The sequence below is a fragment of the Protomyctophum bolini genome, assembly GCF_963924005.1.
Source record: "Protomyctophum bolini genome assembly, chromosome: 19".
Lineage (NCBI taxonomy): Eukaryota > Metazoa > Chordata > Actinopteri > Myctophiformes > Myctophidae > Protomyctophum > Protomyctophum bolini.
Window position 1 is genome coordinate 40,670,143 of NC_137880.1, and position 20,656 is coordinate 40,690,798.

General features: G+C 47.0%; 1 protein-coding gene across 1 annotated transcript in view; it reads right to left on the minus strand.

Annotated features, from left to right (window-relative positions):
- Positions 1–5,704: 5,704 nt before the first annotated feature.
- Positions 5,705–20,656, minus strand: part of fam184ab (family with sequence similarity 184 member Ab) — a gene marked incomplete at its 3' end in the record, with an annotated part of 28,373 nt that continues 13,421 nt past the window's right edge. The window contains 10 exon segments of the mRNA XM_080791536.1: positions 5,705–5,855; positions 8,051–8,190; positions 8,323–8,412; positions 9,218–9,322; positions 10,320–10,437; positions 10,719–10,865; positions 16,866–16,918; positions 16,920–17,051; positions 17,602–17,729; positions 19,901–20,054. Coding sequence (XP_080647662.1) covers positions 5,705–5,855; positions 8,051–8,190; positions 8,323–8,412; positions 9,218–9,322; positions 10,320–10,437; positions 10,719–10,865; positions 16,866–16,918; positions 16,920–17,051; positions 17,602–17,729; positions 19,901–20,054 — 1,218 coding nt within the window.

Below are 20,656 nucleotides of genomic sequence, written 5' to 3' on the forward strand. Positions count from 1 at the left end.
CTTTAGAACCAGGGGATGAGCGAGTGACGTCAGGACTTTAGGAACCAGGGGATGAGCGAGTGACGTCAGAGACTTTAGAACCAGGGGATGAGTGAGTGACATCAGGACTTTAGAACCAGGAAATGAGTGAGTGACGTCAGGACTTCGGCGCTCTATTGGAGAGTTGAATAAATAGATTTATGTAAATATATTTAAATATATTCGTATGCCGTCGCTGTTGGGTGGAAACCTTGTAAGTCATCGACTCAATCCAGAGCTCTTGTTCGTAATGCACACACGCACGCACGTGAGCACGCACGCACGCACACACGCACACACACACACACACACACACACACACACACGTAGGCAGGCACGCACGCACTAAGGCTTACATTATTTTTTGGCACGTCATATCGTAAGTGTCAGATCTACAAGCTCTGCATGACATCAGATCTACAAGCTCACTTACGCCAAGATACCTGAATGAAATATTATTATGATGTTTCACGAGGAAAAAAAGAAAAGAAAACATTAAAAAGAAAATAGATAAATAACCAACAGGGTGTGTGCGTGTGTACGTGCGTAAAATCTGCATTTAATTCAACAATGGAATTAAATTCCATTGTTGAATTAAATTCCATTGTTGAATTAAATTCCATTGTTGAATTAAATTCCATTGTTGCATTAAATTCCATTGTTGAATTAAATTCCATTGTTGCATTAAATTCCAAATTTAATTCAACAATGTTGAATTTAATTCAACAGCATGAATAACACACCACTCTTTATTATTTTCTCTAATTTCAAGAAACTGCAAAAATAAAAATAAATGAAATTGGATTAAAATGAACATCAAACATATTTATTGTCACTGTACAGAGAGGGGGGGTGGTCCACCAATCAGAGCGAGGGAGAGGTCAGGAGCTCCACCAATCACAACAGTCCGAGAGAGAGAAAGAGAGAGAGAGAGCTGGGGAACCAATGGCATCACTCGGAGCGACGATCGCGGCCGCGGAGGGAGCCAATGGGAACGCTAGGATTCCGCCGCGCGGCCGTTTTTTTTATGACTTCCGCCTCATCCTCGACATCACTTCCTGTGGCCACTCGCTCGCTCGCTCACTCACACACTCGGTCAATCCACCCCAGCATGGAGGTGTTACGGTGAACTTGGTGACCCGCTGAAATATGTGACCATTCGTGGTGGACAGTCACGTGACGCCTGCAGATTCTGAATGGGAGATCCTGTTATTATAAAACACATTATGTCATGTGCCCTTTTTCATTCTTTCAAAATGGCGATGTGGGGTGCGCACACTTTTAGACACACTTTTTGACATTTTTTTTCTTTTACCAAGACGTCCACAGACGTCCTGGTCACGACCAACTACAAGGACTGTCTAAAGAGGACGGGACGCGAAGACCGTAAGGGCGTTCGCCATGTTGGCTCACATGGTGCTCCATGGAAGGAAAGAAACATGCGCAGTTGAGACCAAGGAAGCTGAACGAGGAGGTGCTGGCTGCATAAAGCCCACTGCGCATGTTTCTATCCTTCCATGGGGGAAAGGAAAGGTACCATGTTTACCCAGGGTAACTAGACTAAGGTACTATGTTTACCCAGGGTAACTGGACTAAGGAAAGGAAAGGTACTATGTTTACCCAGGGTAACAGGACTAAGGAAAGGAAAGGTACTATGTTTACCCAGGGTAAAAGGACTAAGGTACTATGTTTACCCAGGGTAACTGGACTAAGGAAAGGAAAGGTACTATGTTTACCCAGGGTAACTGGACTAAGGAAAGGAAAGGTACTATGTTTACCCAGGGTAACTGGACTAAGGAAAGGAAAGGTACTATGTTTACCCAGGGTAACTGGACTAAGGAAAGGAAAGGTACTATGTTTACCCAGGGTAACTGGACTAAGGAAAGGAAAGGTACTATGTTTACCCAGGTTAACTGGACTAAGGAAAGGTACCATGTTTACCCAGGGTAACTGGACTAAGGAAAGGAAAGGTACCATGTTTACCCAGGGTAACTGGACTAAGGAAAGGAAAGGTACTATGTTTACCCAGGGTAACTGGACTAAGGAAAGGAAAGGTACCATGTTTACCCAGGGTAACTGGACTAAGGAAAGGAAAGGTACTATGTTTACCCAGGGTAACTGGACTAAGGAAAGGAAAGGTACTATGTTTACCCAGGTTAACTGGACTAAGGAAAGGTACCATGTTTACCCAGGGTAACTGGACTAAGGAAAGGAAAGGTACCATGTTTACCCAGGGTAACTGGACTAAGGAAAGGAAAGGTACTATGTTTACCCTGCAGGGTAACTGGACTAAGGAAAGGAAAGGTACTATGTTTACCCAGGGTAACTGGACTAAGCTCAAGAACTTGTTTACAGCCAGGCCCTGCTCATAGAACATTTCATGGTAGAGGTTCAATGCCTTGCTCAAGGGCACTTCAGCGGTGGTAATCTTAACGTGCCGGTCCGGGGATACGAACTATAGCGACCTTCCGATATCAAGACCGCTCCGCAAACCGTTCGGCCACCGCTGCACCATGTGACCAACATGGCGGCGCCCTTACGGCCTTCGCGTCCCGTCCTCTTTTAGACAGTCCTTGGTCACTACATGAGGTCATTACATCACTTCCTGTCTCCTATACACCAGATGGTTCAAAGATCATTGGAGATATGGCGAAGTGGACCCAGAAAGAGCGGGAAAACCAGAACATGTTGAACGATAACAGCACAATTATTAAATGTCATGTAAAAAATAAAAGAGAAGAAAAAAAGGGAAAGAACAAACATGGTATATTTTTTCTTTAAATCCTTGAAAAATAAGCTTTTGTTGTGAAACCGAAGAATAGGAAGATCTACCGTATTATAAGTATACTTTACTGTAAGTATACTTATAATTAAGTATACTATAATTAAGAATACTTATAATTAAGTATACTATAATTAAGCATACTTATAATTAAGTATACTATAATTAAGAATACTTATAATTAAGTATACATTAGGTATGCTATAATTAAGTATACTTATAATTAAGTATACTTAGTCGGAATACAAATCCATCGATTGATCATTAAAAAAAGAAAAAAAAATGCATTTAATCTGACCACTAGGGGTCACTGTAACCACTGATGATTTCCACAGCAACATTTCGAGTAGTTTATGTCATTCAGTCTTTTGAGTAAAATTACATTTGGTTTTATAGTCATCAGAAAGGTGTTATAGTTCCAGTCTGGTTTTAGTCGACTAAATCTGCAGTTGATTTAGATCTCGGTCAACTGGAATGTCGCTTTGATGGCGTCGAAATGGCAGATTTTACACTCGGCCGGATGTTGAAAAACAGCAGATCTACAAGCTCACATCACACCGAGCACATAGCCAGACATAAAACCACTTCTTCAATCTCTTCTCCACTAATAGCTCCTCCCTGACCGTTTTTAGTCCAGTTTTTTTAAAGCTGTTTTTGACGAAATTGTCAACCATATTTAGCCATAGTTTTAGTTCATCATCTTAGCATATAGTTTTCATGTCGTTTTCGTCAATGGAAAAGAAAAAAGTAGTCGGACATTTTCCTCATAGTTTTCAGTCGACGCAGAATGACCCAGGTGAGGTGTGTGTGTGTGTGTGTGCACCCGTGTGGAAGGGGGGGGGGGGGGGTCCTCGCTTTTTTTTTTTTTACACACCATTCAAATGTTCTACATTTTGATATTAAGATCCAATTAATGAATGTCAGTCTCCAGGTTTCCTTCACAACGTGTATGACACTGATTTACTAACATTAGGAGTCCAACTAGTACTGATTTACTAGGACTCTGTGGAACATTAGGAGTCCAACTAGTACTGATTTACTAGGACTCTGTGGAACATTAGGAGTCCAACTAGTACTGATTTACTAGGACTCTGTGGAACATTAGGAGTCCAACTAGTACTGATTTACTAACATTAGGAGTCCAACTAGTACTGATTTACTAGGACTCTGTGGAACATTAGGAGTCCAACTAGTACTGATTTACTAGGACTCTGTGGAACATTAGGAGTCAAAACTAGTACTGATTTACTAGGACTCTGTGGAACATTAGGAGTCCAACTAGTACAGATTTACTAGGACTCTGTGGAACATTAGGAGTCAAAACTAGTACTGATTTACTACCACTCTGTGGAACATTAGGAGTCCAACTAGTACTGATTTACTAGGACTGTGTGGAACATTAGGAGTCCAACTAGTACTGATTTACTACCACTCTGTGGAACATTAGGAGTCCAACTAGTACTGATTTACTAACATTAGGAGTCCAACTAGTACTGATTCACTAGGACTCTGTGGAACATTAGGAGTCCAACTAGTACTGATTTACTAGGACTCTGTGGAACATTAGGAGTCCAACTAGTACTGATTTACTAACATTAGGAGTCCAACTAGTACTTTTACTAGGACTCTGTGGAACATTAGGAGTCCAACTAGTACTGATTTACTATCACTCTGTGGAACATTAGGAGTCAAAACTAGTACTGATTTACTAGGACTCTGTGGAACATTAGGAGTCCAACTAGTACTGATTTACTAGGACTCTGTGGAACATTAGGAGTCAAAACTAGTACTGATTTACTAGGACTCTGTGGAACATTAGGAGTCAAAACTAGTACTGATTTACTAGGACTCTGTGGAACATTAGGAGTCAAAACTAGTACTGGTGCTTCTCTGGTGTTTTATTTGCAAGGACCCCCCTTGACTTCTCATTTCAACTCCGATGGCGGGAAAACAACGTTCTGCCGGGAAAATGACGTTGTTGTGGCGGGAAAACGACATCGTTCCCATTTCAACTCCAATGGCGGGAAAACAACGTTCTAGCGGGGAAATGACGTTGTTGTGGTGGGAAAACAACATCGTTCTCATTTCAAAGGACGGGGACGGGGTCGGGCGGCACAGATGTTGGTGAACCAATAGGGTTCCAGCGTCGGTTTCCAGCGCTACATTGACCCCCCCCCCCCCCCCTATGAAACCAACCAATGAAAGCTCGGCTACTTTTACATTAATCGTAGATTGAGTGTCGCGGTCGGAAGCTTCTAAAACTAATCGTACGTCACTGGAGAACTTCGCTGAACTTCACGACCGTTTGGAACCAACCAGTCGGTTTCCTGTAGCTTCCGCTCGAAGCAGACGTTAGCTTAGCTTAGCTAGCTAGCTCGTTAGCGCGATATACAGCGATACTATTCCAGCTGAGCAGCGTTAAGTGTTCCATCAACAGGCGGCGACGTAAACGGTACGGCTAAAAAACATTGAGCAGTTCGGATTGGTCGCAAAGGAAAACCCACCGAGTCGGCCCGATGTTCACCTCGCTTTTCTACAATGTTTACTTGGTCTTTCTCGTAGTTCGGTGGTCGAGCTGTAATCCAGGGGTCTGCCAGTAGGTGGGGTCGAATGTCTTTCAGTCGGGAGATAGGAATACAACCTCCATGACAAATTCATCAATAACCCGAATCAATAAGCTCTGGGCTTATCTCGTACCCGGTATCGATAAGCTTTGGGCTTATCCAGTACTCGGTATCGATAAGCTTTGGGCTTATCCAGTACCCGGTATCGATAAGCTTTGGGCTTATCCAGTACCCGGTATCGATAAGCTTTGGGCTTATCGAGTACCCGGTATCAATAAGCTTTGGGCTTATTGACTTCAGGTCAGAGGTCATTAGGGTCGGTGGGCGGTGGTCTTTAGGGTCAGAAGGAGAAGTACTGGGCGAACCACTCCTGGCGCTGGGGGTCGTCTAGGGGGTCGTCTAGGGGGTCCTCCTGGAGGTCATGGAGGTCATTGGGGTCATGGGCGTCCGGAGGAGAACCGAGCGGAGACGACGTCTCGTTTTCAGGAGGGCTGCAAGAGACACACACGCACGCACACGCACACGCACGCACACGCACACACGCACACACACGCACGCACACACACGCACACACACGCACACGCACGCACACGCACACACGCACACACACGCACACACACGCACGCAGCACACGCACACACGCACACACACACACACACACACACACACACACACACACACACACACACACACACACACACAAACAATAATTTCAATCCAATGCTCAGAAACTGGAACCTGATGTTTTTTTTGTGAGAGGCGCTAGCCCCTCCCATTCCCAGCTTCGTGTTTGTGTGTGATCCGATTGGCCGAGCACCCCATAGCGATGATCTGATTGGCCGAGCACCCCATAGCGATGATCTGATTGGCCGAGCACCCCATAGCAATGATCTGATTGGCCGAGCACCCCATAGCAATGATCTGATTGGCTGAGCACCCCATAGCAATGCTTTGATTGGCCGAGAGAAAAGTACGTGTTGAGGATAAAAATTGAGGACGCCAATTGTGATTGGCCGGAATGAGATGATGTATGAGCCCCCCCACACACACACACACACGTCATTTCCTGTTTCCCATTTCCTATCGATACGACGACAGACAGACAGACAGACAGACAGACAGACAGACAGACAGACAGACAGACAGACAGACAGACAGACAGACAGACAGACAGACAGACAGGTGAAAAGAACTCTCTCTCATGCAAAGAAGGAAGCATGAGTTAGGTCAGTCCGTTGCTCTACCCAGGTTGGCTAAAAAGGGAGAAGTTAGCGCCCAGGGTTAGGTGAAAGGATTAAATGAGTTGCACAAAATCAAACTGAGATAAAAATGTAAAAGAAAAGAAAAAACCAGGTGAAATCAGCGGAGTGGAGCGAAGGAGAGCAGGAAGACTGAAACACAACATGCAGCTTCTGCCATGGAGGAGAAAAGAAACCAGGGTTCTTTTAGTCTTAGTCATAATATAGTCCCTCATAGTCGACTAAATCTATTTAGTCGACTAAAATGTATTTTGGCGGGCCTTGATGCCGTCGTAACGACTGATTTTACACTCGCGCTGCGACGCGTTGTGAGCTTGTACATCGGCTAGTTGCAGCATGCAACCATAAGTGTAAAATGACTTCTGCTGGATCTCTTGTCCAGTATATTTTTAGTCTTAGTTTTACTCATCGTAGCTTAGTTTTCAGTTTTCGTCAGTGAAAAAAAGGTAGACGGACATTTTTCGTCTCAGTTTTAGTCGACGAAAACAACACCGGTAGAAACCATCGGGGGAGAAATCGCGGATTTAATTTATTACATTAATTTCACATTTACGGATGCTGATGTCCGCTGTGACCCTTTATAGCACTTTATAGTATATTTAATTCACGACAGCATTTTTCCAAGTCAAGCTCTTATTTTGAAAAGCCACAGTTCCAGTCTACGTGATGTAGTATTAACCTAGAAAGCTCAACGGAGCCGAGACAGGCCTTGTTTACAATATGAATCCAAACCGGGGCTCTGGAGAGCTCCACATCGCCGGCTCTGTGCCGTCAAAGAAACGCTGTTTTGACCAAAAATGCCACCTGGTGACGACGAGGAGTAGGAGATACAGGAGATACAGGAATAGGAGATACAGGAATAGGAGATACAGGAATAGGAGATACAGGAATAGGAGATACAGGAATAGGAGATACAGGAGTAGGAGATACAGGAGTAGGAGATACAGGAATAGGAGATACAGGAATAGGAGATACAGGAATAGGAGATACAGGATTAGGAGATACAGGCCATCGAAAGAAACAAAATAGAATGGATTATTATGGCGACGACGATCTAAGATGGGCGATCCAGTGCTGTGCTAACAACACAGCTAGCTAACCGGCTAACGTAAGTATAGCATCGTGGTTCGATCGATCGAATGCTCTATGAAAGCGCAATTGGCATTAATGAACGGCAATGGCGGTTAAGCGCAGCGTCAAAAGAATATAGGCTTCAATTGACCTAGATGTACGGCATGGCGCTGGAAGTGATTATCACTCTGGTAAATCGCTCTGGAGTCTTTTTTCCGATTCCTTATTTTGAGCGACTTTTTCTGCTTTCCTATAAAACAACGGGCAAGCGGCGAGAACACCGTTTGTTCTCTGATATAAATTAATAATTTTTCGTCATATATATATATTTTTAAGTCGACGAAATGAAATCTCACCTCGTGGTGAATTTCTTGGGCTGGTTGTGCTGCGGGGGGGTGGGGGCTGTGGGGGGTGTGGGGGGGGGTGGGGGGGGCAGCGGTTTGAGGTTGGAGTTGAACTCCAGACGGTGGAGGAACAGGAGGGGGGAGGAGTTGTTGTTGGGGGGGAGGGGCTGGAGGCGGTGGGGGGGTGGAGAGGGGAGGGGCGGAGGGGGAGCATTGGGGGGGGGCACGCCCCCCACCATGCTGCTGCCCCCCCCCAGCCCCACCCCCATGCCCCCCCCACCCACCGAGGAGGAGGAGGTGTCGAATAGCGCCCCCCTGTGGAGGATGCTTGAGGAGCGGCCGGGTGGCGATTTCTCGGAATTCTTTCTCTTTTGCTACAACGGAAAGAAAAGAGGGAGGGGGGGTGGGGTGGGGTGGGGGGGTGGGGGGGGGGACAAAGGATCATAAGGTGAAAAGAAAAGAACGCAAAACAAAACGTAAAAGTAGAGGTTTTGAAACGGCGGTGCAACAGCGTTCACATCGCAGTGGTCGGTACGACCGACGCAAAGGGACTTTAGAACCAGGGGATGACGTCAGGACTTCGGTGCTCGATTAGTATTATTTTGTTTCTTTTTCCTGAATGAATTGCGATTTCGTTATAACTCTGGCAGTCAATGTGTTAAGGTAGACACAGCAATTCTTTATTAATAGTTACGATGATTCTCCTAAATGGATAACACAAGTTAGTGGCTGAGACTCTCTCCGAAGAAAAAACGTAATACTAGTTTTTCGACAAAACTATATTATGGAATTGAAGCGAACCGTGAACGTTTGTGAACCGTTGCACCCTTAACGAAAATAAAGACAGCAAAACCAGGAGAATAAAATAAAAATAAAATAATAATAAAAAACAATAATAATAAAATCAAAGAATAATATAATAATATTATGTAACATTGAACATGTATGTGGATGATATGTTTCCCCGTCCTCCAGGCTGAAAATAGCAGATTGACAAGCCCACGAGGCGTTTGTAGATCCGTTATTTTCAGAGAACATAAACACAAAAAAGACATAGAAATGACGCTAGTCTTACACGCACGCACACACACGCACGCACCTATGCATTGAAACCCACAAACAAGACACAGAGCTGAGGTGGTTACCTTAACGAGGGGGTTACCTTAACGAGGTCATTACCTTAACGAGGGGGTTGATGACCCCTACGTTGGGGCTGGTGTTGAACACCTTGTTGAAGTTGGTCTCTCTGTTGACCAGCTCCAGCTGGTAGAACTTCTTATCGTCCTGAAACACCAGAAGAAGAAACAACGTTCTGATGACGTCACAACGTTCTGATGATGTCACAACGTTCTGATGATGTCACAACAGAAGAACAAAGCTCTGATGATCTCTAAAACTATGACGTCTTTTTTTTTAAAGAGAAACAAAAACGAAATAAGAACTGAAACTATATGACTTCAGGTCATGACTGTAGTAAGGCCAGGTACCACAAGCTGACTTCAGGTCATGACTAGTAAGGCCAGGTACCACAAGCTGACTTCAGGTCATGACTGTAGTAAGGCCAGGTACCACAAGCTGACTTCAGGTCAGTAAGGCCAGGTACCACAAGCTGACTTCAGGTCAGGACTAGTAAGGCCAGGTACCACAAGCTGACTTCAGGTCAGTAAGGCCAGGTACCACAAGCTGACTTCAGGTCAGGACTGCAGTAAGACCAGGTACCACAAGCTGACTTCAGGTCAGGACTGCAGTAAGACCAGGTACCACAAGCTGACTTCAGGTCAGGACTGCAGTAAGACCAGGTACCACAAGCTGACTTCAGGTCAGGACTAGTAAGGCCAGGTACCACAAGCTGACTTCAGGTCAGGACTGCAGTAAGACCAGGTACCACAAGCTGACTTCAGGTCAGGACTAGTAAGGCCAGGTACCACAAGCTGACTTCAGGTCAGGACTGTAGTAAGGCCAGGTACCACAAGCTGACTTCAGGTCAGGACTATAGTAAGGCCAGGTACCACAAGCTGACTTCAGGTCAGGACTGTAGTAAGGCCAGGTACCACCAGGTACCACCGGACTTCAGGGGTCATTATGAACAGGCAGAGATGGACTAGTATGACCAAATTCTTATTTAGAAAATGTTTCGGATGGGAAAAAAAATAGAATATTTAGGAAAGGTCATGGAAGGTCATGAAAGGGGAACCTTCTGAGAACTTCAAGATAATCAACTTAAAAACCTCAAAATGAGTCAGAGAGTCCTCACAGACCCTCATGTGTTAAAGGGACATACCACCAGTTTCTTGACCAGAGCCTCTCTCTCAGACACCATGTCTTTGAGCTCTGCTATCGCCTGCAGGTCTTCGGGTCGACTCTCCCGGTTCCGGAATTTATCCTCCGTGCCTTCCAGCCTACCGCCCGGAAAGAAAGACAGTTAGAGACAGACAGACAGTCAGACAGACAGACAGTCAGACAGTCAGACAGTCAGACAGACAGACAGACAGGCAGACAGACAGACAGACAGACAGACAGACAGACAGACAGACAGTCAGACAGTCAGACAGACAGTCAGACAGACAGACAGACAGACAGACAGACAGACAGACAGACAGACAGACAGACAGACAGACAGACAGACAGACAGACAGACAGACAGACAGACAGACAGACAGACAGGTACAGTAATACGTACAGTATCTGCAGGGCACAGATCTTGTCCTTCAGGCCCTCCTGAGCCTTGTTGAAGTCACAGAGCATGTTGTGGGTCTCTCTGCTGTGGAGAGAGTTCAGCTCGGACACCTCACTGCTGTGTTTATGAGACACCTGCTGCTCAAAGCACCTGGAAGAGAGAGAGAGAGACACCTCACTGCTGTGTTTATGAGACACCTGCTGCTCAAAGCACCTGGAAGAGAGAGAGAGAGACACCTCACTGCTGTGTTTATGAGACACCTGCTGCTCAAAGCACCTGGAAGAGAGAGAGAGAGACACCTCACTGCTGTGTTTAGAGAGAGAGAGAGAGACACCTCACTGCTGTGTTTATGAGACTCCTGCTGCTCAAAGCACCTGGAAGAGAGAGAGAGAGACACCTCACTGCTGTGTTTAGAGAGAGAGAGAGACACCTCACTGCTGTGTTTATGAGACTCCTGCTGCTCAAAGCACCTGGAAGAGAGAGAGAGAGACACCTCACTGCTGTGTTTAGAGAGAGAGAGAGAGAGAGAGAGAGAGAGAGACACCTCACTGCTGTGTTTATGAGACACCTGCTGCTCAAAGCACCTGGAAGAGAGAGAGAGAGACACCTCACTGCTGTGTTTATGAGACTCCTGCTGCTCAAAGCACCTGGAAGAGAGAGAGAGAGAGACACCTCACTGCTGTGTTTAGAGAGAGAGAGAGAGAGAGAGAGAGAGAGAGAGACACCTCACTGCTGTGTTTATGAGACACCTGCTGCTCAAAGCACCTGGAAGAGAGAGAGAGAGACACCTCACTGCTGTGTTTATGAGACACCTGCTGCTCAAAGCACCTGGAAGAGAGAGAGAGAGACACCTCACTGCTGTGTTTATGAGACACCTGCTGCTCAAAGCACCTGGAAGAGAGAGAGAGAGACACCTCACTGCTGTGTTTATGAGACTCCTGCTGCTCAAAGCACCTGGAAGAGAGAGAGAGAGACACCTCACTGCTGTGTTTAGAGAGAGAGAGAGAGAGAGAGAGAGAGAGACACCTCACTGCTGTGTTTATGAGACACCTGCTGCTCAAAGCACCTGGAAGAGAGAGAGAGAGACACCTCACTGCTGTGTTTATGAGACACCTGCTGCTCAAAGCACCTGGAAGAGAGAGAGAGAGACACCTCACTGCTGTGTTTATGAGACACCTGCTGCTCAAAGAACCTGGAAGAGAGAGAGAGAGACACCTCACTGCTGTGTTTATGAGACACCTGCTGCTCAAAGCACCTGGAAGAGAGAGAGAGAGACACCTCACTGCTGTGTTTAGAGAGAGAGAGAGAGACACCTCACTGCTGTGTTTATGAGACTCCTGCTGCTCAAAGCACCTGGAAGAGAGAGAGAGAGACACCTCACTGCTGTGTTTAGAGAGAGAGAGAGACACCTCACTGCTGTGTTTATGAGACTCCTGCTGCTCAAAGCACCTGGAAGAGAGAGAGAGAGACACCTCACTGCTGTGTTTAGAGAGAGAGAGAGAGAGAGAGAGAGAGAGAGAGAGAGAGAGAGACACCTCACTGCTGTGTTTATGAGACACCTGCTGCTCAAAGCACCTGGAAGAGAGAGAGAGAGACACCTCACTGCTGTGTTTATGAGACTCCTGCTGCTCAAAGCACCTGGAAGAGAGAGAGAGAGACACCTCACTGCTGTGTTTAGAGAGAGAGAGAGAGAGAGAGAGAGAGAGACACCTCACTGCTGTGTTTATGAGACACCTGCTGCTCAAAGCACCTGGAAGAGAGAGAGAGAGACACCTCACTGCTGTGTTTATGAGACACCTGCTGCTCAAAGCACCTGGAAGAGAGAGAGAGAGACACCTCACTGCTGTGTTTATGAGACACCTGCTGCTCAAAGCACCTGGAAGAGAGAGAGAGAGACACCTCACTGCTGTGTTTATGAGACTCCTGCTGCTCAAAGCACCTGGAAGAGAGAGAGAGAGACACCTCACTGCTGTGTTTAGAGAGAGAGAGAGAGAGAGAGAGAGAGAGAGAGACACCTCACTGCTGTGTTTATGAGACACCTGCTGCTCAAAGCACCTGGAAGAGAGAGAGAGAGACACCTCACTGCTGTGTTTAGAGAGAGAGAGAGAGAGAGACACACCTCACTGCTGTGTTTAGAGAGAGAGAGAGAGAGAGAGAGAGAGAGAGACACCTCACTGCTGTGTTTATGAGACACCTGCTGCTCAAAGCACCTGGAAGAGAGAGAGAGAGACACCTCACTGCTGTGTTTATGAGACACCTGCTGCTCAAAGCACCTGGAAGAGAGAGAGAGAGACACCTCACTGCTGTGTTTATGAGACACCTGCTGCTCAAAGCACCTGGAAGAGAGAGAGAGAGACACCTCACTGCTGTGTTTAGAGAGAGAGAGAGAGAGAGACACCTCACTGCTGTGTTTATGAGACACCTGCTGCTCAAAGCACCTGGAAGAGAGAGAGAGAGACACCTCACTGCTGTGTTTAGAGAGAGAGAGAGAGAGAGACACCTCACTGCTGTGTTTATGAGACACCTGCTGCTCAAAGCACCTGGAAGAGAGAGAGAGAGACACCTCACTGCTGTGTTTAGAGAGAGAGAGAGAGAGAGAGAGACACCTCACTGCTGTGTTTAGAGAGAGAGAGAGAGAGAGAGAGACACCTCACTGCTGTGTTTAGAGAGAGAGAGAGAGAGAGACACCTCACTGCTGTGTTTAGAGAGAGAGAGAGACACCTCACTGCTGTGTTTAGAGAGAGAGAGAGAGAGAGAGAGACACCTCACTGCTGTGTTTATGAGACACCTGCTGCTCAAAGCACCTGGAAGAGAGAGAGAGAGACCTCACTGCTGTGTTTAGAGAGAGAGAGAGACACCTCACTGCTGTGTTTAGAGAGAGAGAGAGAGAGAGAGAGAGACACCTCACTGCTGTGTTTATGAGACACCTGCTGCTCAAAGCACCTGGAAGAGAGAGAGAGAGACACCTCACTGCTGTGTTTATGAGACACCTGCTGCTCAAAGCACCTGAAGAGAGAGAGAGAGAGAGAGACACACCTCACTGCTGTGTTTAGAGAGAGAGAGAGACACCTCACTGCTGTGTTTATGAGACACCTGCTGCTCAAAGCACCTGGAAGAGAGAGAGAGAGACACCTCACTGCTGTGTTTATGAGACACCTGCTGCTCAAAGCACCTGGAAGAGAGAGAGAGATACACCTCACTGCTGTGTTTAGAGAGAGAGAGAGAGAGAGAGACACCTCACTGCTGTGTTTATGAGACACCTGCTGCTCAAAGCACCTGGAAGAGAGAGAGAGAGACACCTCACTGCTGTGTTTAGAGAGAGAGAGAGAGAGAGAGACACCTCACTGCTGTGTTTAGAGAGAGAGAGAGAGAGAGAGACCTCACTGCTGTGTTTAGAGTTAGAGAGAGACACCTCACTGCTGTGTTTAGAGAGAGAGAGAGAGAGAGACACCTCACTGCTGTGTTTAGAGAGAGAGAGAGAGAGACACCTCACTGCTGTGTTTAGAGAGAGAGAGAGAGAGAGAGAGAGAGAGAGAGAGAGAGAGAGAGAGACACCTCACTGCTGTGTTTAGAGAGAGAGAGAGAGACCTCACTGCTGTGTTTAGAGAGAGAGAGAGAGAGAGAGAGAGAGAGAGACACCTCACTGCTGTGTTTAGAGAGAGAGAGAGAGAGACACCTCACTGCTGTGTTTAGAGAGAGAGAGAGAGAGAGAGAGAGAGAGAGAGAGAGAGAGAGAGACACCTCACTGCTGTGTTTAGAGAGAGAGAGAGAGAGAGACCTCACTGCTGTGTTTAGAGAGAGAGAGACACCTCACTGCTGTGTTTAGAGAGAGAGAGACACCTCACTGCTGTGTTTAGAGAGAGAGGAGACACCTCACTGCTGTGTTTAGAGAGAGAGAGACACCTCACTGCTGTGTTTAGAGAGAGAGAGAGAGACCTCACTGCTGTGTTTAGAGAGAGAGAGAGAGAGAGAGAGACACCTCACTGCTGTGTTTAGAGAGAGAGAGAGAGAGACACCTCACTGCTGTGTTTAGAGAGAGAGAGAGAGAGACCTCACTGCTGTGTTTAGAGAGAGAGAGACACCTCACTGCTGTGTTTAGAGAGAGAGAGAGAGACACCTCACTGCTGTGTTTAGAGAGAGAGAGACACCTCACTGCTGTGTTTAGAGAGAGAGAGAGAGAGACACCTCACTGCTGTGTTTATGAGACTCCTGCTGCTCAAACACTTCCATCAAAGCTGTGTTCAGACACAAGGTGAGTGTCTTGAACGCAGCTCAGTAAGGTCATATATGTCGACCCCGCCCCCTCACTCACCGCCGCCCCACCCCCCCCCCCCCCCCCCACTCCTGGTGATGCGGCCATCTTGGAGAGTAAACGGGGCCGAGAGGAGAGGGGGAGGAGCCGAGAGGTAATGGCGTAGAGCCGTAGAGCTATAATGGCGTTAAGCGTAACATTGATTAATTGCCTTTAATTGACGTAAATTAATGGCTAATGGCGCCAAGGGTTAGGGACCTGGGGGGTCCCTGGTGGGTCCCTGGGGGGGTCCCTGGGCCCAGGGATATGTTTTTCAAACGGGGGTCCGCGGGGGATAATAGATGTGGATTTGGGGGTCCTGACTGTAACTCTGTGAATATGATGTTCTAATGAACATGTTCTAATCACCGTTCGAATGAATATGCAAATTATGCACAAAAAAAAGAAAAAACAAATCCCAGCAGTTATGCATATTTAAACATCCCTCCATTCATGTCGTGCATTTTGAAAGAGATGATGTCGCTGCATTAGCACAGCGTGCGTGTGTGTGTGTGCGTGCACGTCTTTGTGTTACATAACTATCCAGTGAGGAGGCTAAAAATAGACTGATAATTTAAATAAGGAACGTGCGTGTCTGTGCGTGCATGTGTGTGTGTGTGTGTGTGGGTGTGTGTGTGCGTGCGTGCATGTGTCTGTGCGTGGGTGTGTGTGTGCGTGCGTGCATGTGTGTGCGTGTGTGTGTGTGTGTGTGTGTGTGTTTTTGTGTGTGTGTGTGTGTGTGCGTGCGTGCGTGTGTGTGTGCCTCAGGGGCACTCACACACTCTTAACAGCTTGGGTGAGAGAGAGAGAGAGAGAGAGAGAGAGAGAGAGAGAGAGAGAGAGAGAGACATATTTCAGTGTGCTGATTATGTTTACAACGATCAGGCTGAATTAAGTGAAACTCTAAGTTAAGTGTTTAGGCTGTTCAACGTTCTGTAATTTAAATCAGCTGATTTGGAGGAACAGCGATGGGAATCACACAGGTGAATGAAATAAAGATGCATTATTTATTCATGAGGGTCATTATTTATTCATAAGGATCATAATTTATTCCTTAGGGGCATTATTTATTCATAATGGTCATTATATATTCATGAGGGTCATTATATATTCATGAGGGTCATTATTTATCCATGAGGGGCATTATTTATTCATAAGGATCATAATGTATTCATAAGGATCATAATTTATTCCTTAGGGTCATTATTTATTCATGAGGGTCATTATATATTCATAAGGACAGCTGTAAATATCCTTCTTTTTTTTCTCTATAATTTTTATCCCACGATTTTGCAACCCAGGTTTTTCACCCAGTGCCAATTAACTAATGTAACCCTGGGCGCTACACTTCCTCTGCCAACCTGGGGGGGGGCAGCGGACTGACCTCATGCTTCCCTCTATGCATGAGGAGTCCAAGCGGCTTCTTTTCACCTGATGGGGGAATTTCCCTGGTTGGACGTATAGCGCATACGTAAATATGTAAACCTTTCCTACGTAAACATGTAAATCTTTCCCTACGTAAATATGTAAATCTTTCCCTACGTAAATATGTAAGTATTTCCTAAGTAAATATGTAAATCTTTCCCTACGTAAATATGTTAATATTTCCTACGTGAATATCTAAATCTTTCCCAACGTAAATATGTAAATCTTTCCCTACGTAAATATGTTAATATTTCCTACGTAAATATGTAAATCTTTCCCAACGTAAATATGTAAATCTTGCCTAGGTTCCCTAGGAACACAGACGTAGGGTGCGTTCGGAAATGCACACCGGGAGCGCACTCGCCTATTAGTCTGTTGGTGTCTTATGTTGTCTTATGGAGCGTTCCGGATTGGTCCGTTCTTATGGAACGTACCTGATCTGCTGGTTGGCCTCGTGGCGGACCTTGAGCACCTCCTTGCCCCGCCCCCTCCAGCTCCTTGGTGAGCAGTGATTGGTTCTCGTTGAGCGTGTGGATCTGCAGGTCCATCTGGGCCATGTGGTTCTTCCTCTGATTGGCCTGTTCCTGGAGCTCTGTGATTCGCTGGATCAGCTCACGCTCCTGAGAGAGACAATGTTTTAAACCAATCAGACATCCCGAGAGAGAGAGAGGGGGGTGGAGCAACGTTTAAACCAATCAGACCTCTCGAGACAGGGGGGCGGAGCAACGTTTTAAACGGAATTGTCTTGTCGTCATGAAAAGGGGGCGGGGGCTGTCCCGTCGTCATAATTATACAGAACAACCCTGAGAACTCCCTGAAGGACCCCTGGGGGCCCCCGGAACACACATATTGTACCTGCTCTCTGACGCCCCCCTCTATTATAACAGTAGTATTGTACCTGCTCTCCATCGCCCCCTCTATTATAACAGTAGTATTGTACCTGCTTCTCTGACGCCCCCTCTGTTATAACAGTAGTATTGTACCTGCTCTCTGGTGCCCCCTACAGCTCTGTTATAACAGTAGTATTGTACCTGCTCTCTGACGCCCCCCTCTGTTATAACAGTAGTATTGTACCTGCTCTCCAGTGCCCCCTACAGCTCTGTTATAACAGTTGTATTGTACCTGCTCTCTGACGCCCCCTACAGCTCTGTTATAACAGTAGTATTGTACCTGCTTGCGGCTGCTCTCCAGCGCCCCCTGCAGCTCCTGCTTGGCGGTGCTGCTCTCCTGGTGGTGAGTCTGACGGAGGTGTTCCATCGCCGACGCGTGGATGTGGTTCAACTCTGACCTCAGAGACGCTGGAGGGACAGACAGGCAGACAGACAGACAGGCAGGCAGGGAGGGAGACAGGCAGGCAGGGGAGGGAGAGAGAGAGACAGACAGACAGGCAGGGAGAGACAGACAGGCAGGGAGATACAGACAGGCAGGGAGATACAGACAGGCAGACCAGACAGGCAGGGAAAGAGAGAGAGAGACAGACAGGGAGAGAGACAGAGACAGACAGGCAGTCAGGGAGAGACAGACAGGCAGGGAGAGAGAGACAGACAGACAGACAGACAGGCAGGGAGAGACAGACAGACAGACAGGCAGGCAGGGAGAGAGAGACAGACAGACAGACAGACAGACAGGCAGGGAGAGACAGACAGACAGACAGGCAGGCAGGAGAGACAGACAGGCAGGGAGAGAGAGACATGTATATTAAGGTGGGGCTACGGGGTGTGCGTGTGTGTGCGCAGTGGCGGATTTAGCAATCAGGGGGCTCTAAGCAAAGCATTGTCAGGGGGCCCTAGCTGCGCGCGGCGAAAGATTGTCCGTGTGTGCTTTGCGTGTGTGCGCAAAACGGCATAGCAGACAAAGGACAGTGTGAGCTCCCCCTACTGTTCACTGCATGTACTGAACAAACTGTGCCATTAGCTCAATCTCAGGGACGTGTGTCGTATCCAGGAATCAATAATTCATACTATATCATACCATGTCTATGAACCAATTGTTGGAGTCTGTCTGTCTGCAAGTTTGAAAAGCAACCACGCATAGTCAAGTACCTGGCCCGGCCAGGTGTGATAGGACATTTAGCATACTATTGTCTCAACGAGAGGCCACTTGATTAAAGTTTCAAACGCCACTCTGTATGCATTCTATGTAAAAGTTTCAACCCCCTCCCAGAAATGCAACTGTTTGATGTGAAACTGGATATAATGTCATGTTGTAAAAGGTTTTGGGGGGTCTGGTTTGGCAGGCTGACCACGGTCATTCTGTTCAACTGTTGTGTTGCTCCCGTGCCACACACTGTGTGCCACGGGGAAGCTCTGCTGCTTTGTTGCAATAAATGGTCAACTCTACACTCCAGTTCACCTCTCTGCCTGATCTTCTTCAACTGGTCGTCCGGTGCTTTGGACTACAGCCTGCAGTTTGCTCAGCCTTTTTGTCCCTAGTAGATTTAATTAGTCAGTGTAAAGGTGATGAAATGACACGACACGTGCACAGGGATTTGGAGGGGCGGACTTTTGAAAAGGGGCACTTGCGGTGTGCGCGCAGGTGCGTGCACGCACACACACACACCGCAGAATATGGGTTTTTATTTAGGGGTGTTAGACACATTTTGTGGGGACTAACTTTTATACTAACTATACTTGAGTCAATCAGTACAAATCTACACTCAGGATTGAGCAAGATATGAACATTGAGTAAATAAGCATCTGTCAGATTTTGCAGATAACATCAATTCCCCAACGAGATCATAAAAAAACAAATAGGCAATTTAAGAAGATGCCTTTACTATGCCAGTGCAAAACAAATACATTCACTGATTCACATTCATGTAATACTGATAATATAATTATTTAAAGCAACACAAAAGCTTTAGATAAAGTATATGAGAAAGTTATGACTTTGTTCATCAGGAATTCTGGAATAAAGTAATTGTGCCCACCGTGGCTGCCTCCAAACAAACAGTCCATAGAATTGGCTGTTCCCTAAAGTGCTCTAACTAGCAAAGTCCATAGACTGTGACATAGAGAAGACAACTACTGTACCCAGTTTCTTCACCCTGCCTGACTGTCAAAGCAGGCTGTCACAGGAGGGGTCTCTGATGATCTATATTATAATAATAATTCAACCCATTTAGTCCCTTTAGGGAATCCCTTTTGGAGTTTCAAGCATTGTGTTACACTTTATAGCTATTGAAAAATAGCAGCTCTAGCCGTCGGGGCTCTACGCAGTTGCGTAGTCTGCGCAGCGCTAATAACCGCCCCTACGTGAGTGCATGCGTGCGTGCGTGTGTGTGTGCGTGCGTGTGTGTGTGCGTGTGTCTCACCCAGCAGTGTGCATGTGTGTGTATGTGCGTGCGTCTCACCCAGCAGTGTGCATGTGTGTGTATGTGCGTGCGTCTCACCCAGCAGTGTGCATGTGTGTGTATGTGCGTGCGTCTCACCCAGCAGTGTGCATGTGTGTGTATGTGCGTGCGTCTCACCCAGCATGGCCTTGCTCTCGTCCTCCAGCTCAAAGCGCAGCGTCTGGACTTCCTGCTCAGATTGTTGTTTCAGAGTCTGAGCGTTCTGACGCTGAGCCTCACGCAGAGACGCCAGCTCTGATGCATGCTGGGAACGCAGGCGCTCCTCCAGGTCCTACACACACACACACGCACACACACACAGGCACGCACGCACGCACGCACGCAGGAGAGACAGAGGTGTGAGCCTCGACATACATTTTTAACAGTGGTGTGTGTGTGTGTGTGTCAGACTCTTCTCCCTTCTCTAGAACACCTGGACAACGGCTCCACACGTCCCAGACTCTTCTCCCTTCTCTAAAACACCCTGGACAATGCTCCACACGTCCCAGACTCTTCTCCCTTCTCTAGAACACCCTGGACAAACGCTCCACACGTCCCAGACTCTTCTCCCTTCTCTAAAACACCCTGGCCAACGCTCCACACGTCCCAGACTCTTCTCCCTTCTCTAAAAACACCCTGGCCAACGCTCCACACGCCCCAGACTCTTCTCCCTTCTCTCTCTAAAACACCCTGGACAACGCTCCACACGTCCCAGACTCTTCTCCCTTCTCTAACCACCCTGGACAACGCTCCACACGTCCCAGACTCTTCTCCCTTCTCTAAAACACCCTGGACAATGCTCCACACGTCCCAGACTCTTCTCCCTTCTCTAGAACACCCTGGACAACGCTCCACACGTCCCAGACTCTTCTCCCTTCTCTAAAACACCCTGGC